The following is a 9,055-nucleotide window of genomic DNA, read 5'->3' as shown; positions in this document are numbered from 1 at the left end:
GCTGCTTTTCACATCCTGTTCGTTGACGGAAATGTGTCACATCTGAATATGCAACCGGGACTTTGAGCAAGTCTAGTAATGTACTTGATCATAAAATTCCCAAAATCTTTTGCTGGATATGCCATATCCATGAAGGCATCATAAATTTTATGAGTTTATTACGTCACATTCCAATTGCGGTTATGCTGACTCCTGTAATATCGGCCGTAGTAGTTTATCGCAGGATGTGAGAGATAAGGACAACCACCACATTTAGCTGTTTTTTTTTTCTTTTTTTTTTTCTTTTTTTTTTTTTACTTTTAAATGTCATCAGCGCCACTTATCATACTCATCGATCACAGCAACGTGCCACGGATGCCTCCACTGATGATGATAAAGGGTTCCTATTCACAATTGCTTCTTGTCATTTTCCTGCTCGTATATCATGTTTCTAAGATCAAACATGGAACAAAATCGCATAATGAAATATAAAAAGTAACTACTTATGAATACAAAAATATTTAATAGTAGAGACCCAGTCAACATAGCTGCTGGTGTTGATGTCATGTTGTACTGAATTAAGTAAATGACATATGATAAGAGAAATTTATCTTGACAATCAGATGTACTAGTGTGTGATTAAATGCTTCTTCAAAACTGTTATCATGAGCACAAGGAGAGTAAAAATGAGTTAAGACCAGAAGTGTAAAAGCTATCTTTATTAGCTCAGTGTAATATTTCTGGCCAACCTTTTATGAGAGAATTGTGGTATATAGGTGTTATATGTAATCCTCATAATAAACAAGTACAAGAGTGCAATAACTGATTAATGAAGTGAATGGCCAATTTTATGATTAGGAAGTGTTGCCAATTTCAGGAAATACTAACAGCTCCATGGACTTCCCCTAACACCTAACATGTACATATTTGAACACTAACAGTTTAGGGGAGGATGGGGAGGGGGGATCATATGTTTTGAAATGGGTTGTATTTTTTATAACTTCCATTTCTAAATTTTGGGGCCCTTTAAAGGACTTTACTTTGCTCTTTCTTCTCTCAGCATTTAAAAATGAAGAGCAAGTATAGGAAATTAGTGATAACAGTATATAATAAAAATCCTCTTAAACAAATTAACTGTTTTCTTTAGCACCAACAAAAGATAATCTTTTATAATATATACAGTTGTGTTCAGAGATTCTAAATATTATACCCCATTAGTAAAACCACTGCATTATTAGTTTAGAACAGATTTTTACTTCCCATATTGTTAGTTGTGACTGATCCTATGGAATTATATAAAACTATGAAACTGATTGATTCATACCATCCAGAAGTACTAAGTGATCATGTTTCTAGGTTCAGCTTCCTTAACTCAAAGCCGAAGGGCATGGCATATATGTACATGCCATGCCCACTGTGAATCTAATTGTTTTTACACATAGATGGCTCCATTTGTGCTAAGTCACCAATGAGCCAATTACTAGTACTGACCATGTCGCCTGTTTACCCTTTTCCCTGATTTTCGAAAATATTTTACATTATCTTAAGATAATGTCAGTAACATTATAGTATTTATAATGTCCATAATAAAAATAACACCATAGCAAGTTTTTCTCGCCAATTCAAGGTAAGGTGAAATCAGGTAAGATCACAAGTTCTACTAATTGACTCTTTTGTGGCTAAGCACTTGCAGAGCCATCTATGCCGAGACGTTTCACAAAAAATTAAGAAATGAGCACAGCATTTTCCCAGCGACAACATTGAGTTAAGGAATCTTTTCCTTATGCTCTAAGGAATATCAAATTTAGCCTGACTTGCACTGGACAAGTACTCTACATAAAGTATAAACTCAGAAAAAAATTAATACTTAAAAAAGAAGGAATATTAGGACAACCTACATGAGGACACTCAAATAGTATAATTCTAAAGATGACAATCAGACTGTCACCAAGTGGATGCTGTCTTTAATACAAAAAAGTAAAGAATTGTACAATTTTGCACAGTATAATTCCTGCACTTAAAATCAAGTCTTTTCAGTTTAATACCTTCATGTGGTATTGTGTAGAGGGACTATTCATAGAAGTGTCAGTTAAGCATAGTATCCATGAGTCACTGAATCAGCCTACAGCTACAAGTTCCAAGTCAAGCAAAAGTTTAGATGCAAGAGGCATAACATGAACTGTCACAGCAAGTATTTTTAAAGCATGATTATTAATAAATCCCAAATAGTTTCATTCACCTTTATGACATAATCAAACATCAGTATTTTATTCTTCATTGTATTTACATAAGAAAATTTAAACTGTAAAGTTATCCATTAAATCCAACTAAATAAAGATAGTGATTACAATAGATTCACCTGAGGGATAAATAATAAACCTCATTTTTTATCTAAAGTTTTATTACCATATACTGAAATGCAGCACCGCACACACACTCAAGCATACCTATCAGGTAATTAAGATTTCTCTTTTGTGTTGCTTAGGAGTAAAGACAAATTCCTGCAAAAAAGAAAACTGATATCTAAGTCAGTCTCATTAAAAAGCAGAATCTAAAAGTTAATCAACTCTTCTTATTATCTTGTACTCTCAGAAAATACTTTTAGTTATGAAGTAACAGAATTGCAAATCTGAAATATTTTCAGCAAAGAAGATAAATGCAGCTAACTTCTAAACTGCTTGTAATAATTTTAAAACATGATGATTCATCAAATCTTTCCACTGAAGCTTACAAGCTGTGGAAGAAAATATTAAATAAATCACAAGGAAAAGCTAAATAAAATCTTTGCTGCCACCAATTTATGCCCAAACACTAATACTGAAGTACATTCATTTTGTATTTCTAAACTTAAATGAAACACAGGATTACACATCAGTATTTCGTTCTTTACAATTTATTAATCCTCCTAAACAAAACATTAATTATTCTTAACATGGTAACAAACAAAAATATTAACAAATTAGCTCACTTGTTTTCATTAACAGTAAAACAATGATGTAAACACAGAACACCATACATAGAAAATAACCTGAAGAAAACACCAGTGGAAGGAAGAACATAATCTTAAAATATCATGACTGGTGAAGAGCAAGACATTATTCAAACTATAACTGCCATATGGCTGATGGTAAGTTGTTCAGTAAAGGAGGTTGCATCTACACTTTTAATAAATTACTATGCAAAAGAATAGATATATAAACTGGTGACAATAACCTTGTAATACATCATGTTGTTTGATAACTGTAATTAATTTGCCTCTCAAACACACATGGGCCAAAAGATGCTAAAAGAGAATTGGACTTTCTGAGCAACTTTTTTAATCCTGTCTTTCAGTGTTCCATTTAAGAAAAGAGTAAAAGAAATAGTGTTAATCAGTTATTATTACCAGCTTTTAATGGGAGGCATTGTATGAAAATATATCTTTGGTCTATGGTTCTTTAGCATATGAATCCTATTAAGTAAAAATCTATAAAATTTTAAAGCTTCTCTAGGCATTTTGCTTTTTGGTCTTCTCTATTGAATGAAATAGAATGGATATGTTTTTATCAGGGTATTATACTAAATAGTATTATACTTACTTTTTCACCATCCACTGGGTACTAAATATATTGGCAGCTTGCTGTGCTTTTATTAATGGTAAGGTCAAATATGCTGATAGATTCAGTGGCAAACTATAAATAAACTACTTGATTTGATTTTTAAAAATTATCTGCCACATCAACAGCTATGATTATTAGCAGTGTATAAATAAATTAAAGAAAACTTATAAACAGAACAAAATAGAGAAATATTCTGATGCAGACATCTTTCCATCTAGTGGCTTCTCTTCTTCTTCTTCTTCTTCTTCTTCTTTAATGAAACTCAATGGGAGCTATTAAACAACATTAACTTGTAATATGCTCAACATAATTTCTTCATAAAAAAGCTAATAAAAATCACACTATTTTGGTTAACACATACATGCCTCTCCTAAACAGCCTAGTAAACAAAAAGAATTTTTAAAAAAAGTTATCACATACAACTAAGCACCAAAATGTTATCTTATTTTAAATAAAGATAGTAAAACAATATAGAAATATAAGGAAAAAGTTATTTTTTGAATATCTACCTACACATCAACAAACTGCCAGAAAATATTATTCATTTTTACTTCTAAATAACCCTCTGGAAAACAAAGTAATTAATTATCCAATGCATAAAACTATTAATAAAAATGCATGATGATAATTTGCTATGCAACATTAGAGGGAAAACACTGCAGCACAAGTTACATAAGCTTTAGGAAGACATGGAAACCTTTGCTACACAAAAACATTAAAATTCATCTCAAATTCTATGCAAAATTAGGTTGTCTGTTCTCTAAGCACAGTTCTTCTCATCTAGTACTCTATATGCTAAATGCACTAAATATAAAATACGAAGAAAATCATCTTCATTTTTTTTTCTAGTTACCACAAATCTCAAACTTTCCATAGAATCAAACAATTCAATATCAAATGTGAACACTACAACACCATATGCTAAATACTGATACCTTGTTACTGGCATTTAAGTTCTGACAGCAAAAATAGACTATTCACCTATGCAGAATTTTTTGTGTATGATAAATCTTAATTCCTGTGCTAAAGGACAAGCTATTGACCAATGAGATCAAATAGTGCAGAATCTACTTGAGAAAACTGCATTAGCAGTTTTCTATTTCAATATCAACCACTATAACATCTGACACAAAAGGGAAATTTCAAAACTGAGCTATCTCCAAGTATGCAATTCCAAACGACAAGCCAAAGTAAAATATGAAGTATATTCCAAGGATATATTGGTAAGAGATCATCTTTCAAAGGCAGGCATGCAAAGCTAACCCCAACTAAAGACTATCCATCTTACATACAAAAGCTGTCATGTAAACTTACATTTTATTACAACACAAAATTGCTTGTGATTTTTATGTATATATTAGTATCTTCATCACTTCACAATATCTTAAGAAATTCTTAATAACTCACTGCTTTTTACTATTTCACTACTTTCAATTACAAAACCAACTCCAAGTATGGTATATCCTCCTTTCTCAGAATGAATACATATGTACATGAGAAAGATATTTTCAGATATTTATCAATATTGTTTTCTATTATCCTTAATAATGTCTGTGACTCAAATACCTCTACAAAATCCATATCTTGATTTAATGATCAATCCTGTTTGCTAGGTTTGTTATCCAGTATATGGTAACCTTGTGAAAGGTATCTTTAATTTCTGTATATATAACTTAATTTGAATATCTCAATTTTAGTATTTTATCTTAAAAAAAAAGGGAGACAGCTACTCTTCTTTCCTATGAAAATGTAAAATTATACAAAATATTTTTCATCACATGAATATCTAGGACTTTGCTGTATCACTTCTCCAACTCTAAATTCCATTTCTTTCTCCAAATTCTAAAAGCACGATATTTAAGGGCCTTACCATCATGGGTATGTATGGTATTCCCTTTTATTCATTTTGCTTCACACCTTCCAAAGCTGTACATTCACTATAGTTCTCTCATATGAACGTTTAATAAATCCTAGTTATATAAATGGATGGTAACATTCCCAATGAATAAAATGAAGTTCCCTCAAATGCACTCACTTCTGAGTAAATATGCTACAATTTTCAAATCATGATGCCCAACACTATAATAAAACCTCTTCAAATTATTAATGGTTCTTATACAAATATTGCTCATTATATCACACTCACTATTTTTCCCAGTATTACTAAACTTTTACAAGTCCATCACTCGGCTAAATATCAGATAGGAGGAACCACATTAGATCTTTTAGAAATGAATCATCTCTTTAACATTTTCAAATTAGCTGACTGGCAGTATAGAAACTAGCAATGTTTTCCCTCTTTTGTTACACAATGCAAAAATTTAAATGCTGATACGACTATAGTTATGTGAGGTACGATATTCAGGCTGATTTATGACACCCTTGCTGCTGTTATGTAGTCACTAATTTAGCAGTTTTCCATTTTATAAAGTGCAGCAGTAAAATACAATGTATATCAGCCATTAAAGAACATCATTATATTCCTTTCATTTTCTCTAACCCTTTATTTAGCATATACCATGAATAATAAACTCAGTAATACAAGGGTATACAACCAAATTTATATTAATTCTGTTATGGTACCTAATACTATAAAAGATATACGACAATGAATTCTTGTAGCACTGTCCATTATTAACTCACTTCAACATAATGGCATCTATAAAGAAACTGTATATCAAAAATAATAAATAACACTCCACCAGGATGTATACCAAGAAAAAATTCATACCGGTAATGTGAAAGCACAAATCATCATACAGTTTGTTAGAAATGCATCTAAACCTATTACAGAAGTTCCAAAAGCAAAGAACTATGCTAACAAAAATTACAACTGGCAGTTAATTTTATGCATATCACTAAAACATGTAATCAGTGGTAAGTCACTTGTCTGCGAGTATTACATTGACTGAATGACCTAAAAAATTTAATTCATACAAGCAACTAACTAAAATCTGGCCAATTTAAACTAATACAGAAATTTGCATATGATGTCATTTTGATTGTGTATCTTTTTGTTTGTTTGTTATTTTTGTTTATTTAATGGACTAAGAAAAGTTGTTCCAAACTCTCCTATGTGTTGTCATCAATAACAGCATATCTACAAAAACTTTCCAAGAGAAAAAAAAATCACGTGCATCACTGTCAGAGAATGGTAATTTGTAACCACAATGATACAAAATGATTGTGTTAATGTCTCTATGCAAACATCCTCATCTTTAGAGCAGAATCCGAACTACCTTACTGGATAATTCCTTTTACCTATCAGATGGCAAAAAATCTTCCTATATTTCACAACAACCAAAAAGTATGAGTGGCAAGACTGTTATAATATAACAAAACGGAAGATTTTTTAGCAATAAATTACTGTTGCATAATTATCTCTTATATCTGAAGCTGAAGAAAATAATCAAATACAACTATAGGACATAAATTTCACTCACAAATAAATATTTCAGCACTCTTCATATGGTATTTACTTATAGCTAATGCAAGAGATAAAAAAATACTAAATAAATCACTGATTTTCAGTAAAGTAAACACTCTGGCCATTTATTTTACTACTGTCACATCTGGGATTTAACCCCCTTTATTATGCACTGATAGAGTCATTATAAGTAACCCTGATATTTAATGAATAATAAGCAAACCATGTTTACAAATGGCTTGGCATTTATATGCTGTAGATTCTTTGATGTGGTGACATGACTTTTAAACAGAGTAAGATCAAACAAAACACAGATATATAAATATACCTTGCCTACACTGTCCCATAACAGAAAACTCTCCAAAGGTCACCAATCCTCAACAGAGAAATTCTGAGGGTGACCAAAATCTTAACTAGACATCAGTTAGTAGTCTGATTCCAAGAAGGGTCTGGATTGCATGTAGAGGTAATGAATATTATTTTAATAAAAAGATGGCACTCAGCTGAAGATAAAGTAATGAAAACTGAAATGAATATACTTGAGAAAAAATTATATTCTACTAATAAAAGTATGGAAACCAATTACCAATAAAGCAAAATTTGTACCAAGCTTTGCAATAAGAAAGAGCAGAAAGAAATTGTTAACAAACACTATATCAATTACATGCAATATAATTATGAATGGAAAAATAAGGGCCTTATCATATTTTTAAAACTTCCCTTGTACTGTTTTTTAAGTGCTATAATACCTAGATATGAGCTATGTAAAAGAAAAAAAACTCAGTGTAACATAGTATATGTCTTCTTTACTTGGCTGTGCAAATTTTACACCTTGGACAGAATTCATACAGGGGTGACCCATTACAGGCCACTGTTACAAAGCCACACCACATATATATGAAAAGAGTGATTACACATATCACTCATGAACTCTTGATCTCTGTTTAAAACTGGGCTTCTGTGAGATGGAAAACAAGTACTGTATTGTTTGCAATATAGCTATAAGACTGTAGCTAAAAGTATCTTATCTATAAAGAATGACATACAATCTTAATACAAATCCTTCATACACAACAGTGCCAATCACTGACAAAATTCCTGGTACTTTAAAATAGCTATGTTTAAAATTCTCACGCATTGAAGTACCACGAACATTTTCTCACATGATTTTCTTTGTGAAATATCAATCACAGTCATGGATTTCCTAACAGTGCAATCATTTGTAACCACTCCTCTCAAATCTTTTCAATCTTTGGAAAAAATAGAATAAAACTTAACAATTTCTATCAAGTAAAATTCTGAATGAACAATAAACTATTCAAATTTATTCCCATTAATAAAATTCTCCTGTAATATTGCTTATGAAACAGAGTTGTTCTACATAATTTGCTAACAGTACAGTACTTGGGATATATGTTGTCTCAACACTTCACTCTCATTGAAACATTTTCACCGTGTTTCTGATTTTTTTTTGTTATCCTCTACATAAGGAAGAAATCACAATCTGCAAAAATATACCTCATAAAGTAATTGTTTGGAAAAATTGTTCTAAATAAAAATGATTAATTGCTTTAATTTATCTAAAAACAAACTAAGAGCATCAAAAAATATAAATATTTTTTCTCCCCCTTTTTTTTTTTGATTGTTCATCTATTTCTCAGAAGCTGGTCAGTATATACAAAAAGAAAAGAAAAAATCATAATCTATCAAACATAAATAATATCACAACAGGTGTTATTTAACTACAGAAATTCTGAAAAAGATCTTTGTGCTTTTTGTCCCTCTTTCAACCTCTTACTCTTGAAAATCCAAATAAATGCTACCTACCATCAGAGCCTTCCTCCTGTATGCTTAGCTGACCGGTACGACATGGAGGGTTTAACTCCCCTTTTGGTCCATGTAATCACACATGCAGTTATGAACAAACTCCAAAGGAGTACTTCAGGACTAGCAATATTAATCCAACCCCGGATTGCATCTAATCCATGTTGCAAAGGTTGGTTGGTAGCTGGAATGTCCATTGTACCGATTGTACCAATTTTCCTCAGGT

At 31.2% G+C, this 9,055-nt stretch overlaps 1 protein-coding gene across 1 annotated transcript in view; it reads right to left on the bottom strand.

The window, feature by feature from the left end:
* Window positions 1-2,762: 2,762 nt before the first annotated feature.
* The window catches only part of LOC119594894 (lipase maturation factor 2-like), a gene marked incomplete in the record, with an annotated part of 20,720 nt that continues 14,427 nt past the window's right edge, over window positions 2,763-9,055 (bottom strand). The window contains 2 exon segments of the mRNA XM_037943971.1: window positions 2,763-8,509; window positions 8,833-9,055. The exon segment at window positions 8,833-9,055 is cut by the window's right edge and continues 83 nt beyond it. Of these exon segments, the coding sequence (XP_037799899.1) occupies window positions 8,835-9,055 (221 nt within the window).

Source organism: Penaeus monodon, chromosome 3 (assembly GCF_015228065.2).
Source record: "Penaeus monodon isolate SGIC_2016 chromosome 3, NSTDA_Pmon_1, whole genome shotgun sequence".
NCBI classification, from domain to species: domain Eukaryota; kingdom Metazoa; phylum Arthropoda; class Malacostraca; order Decapoda; family Penaeidae; genus Penaeus; species Penaeus monodon.
Note: the sequence above shows the minus strand (reverse complement) of the source record. Positions and strands in the feature narration are given on the sequence as shown.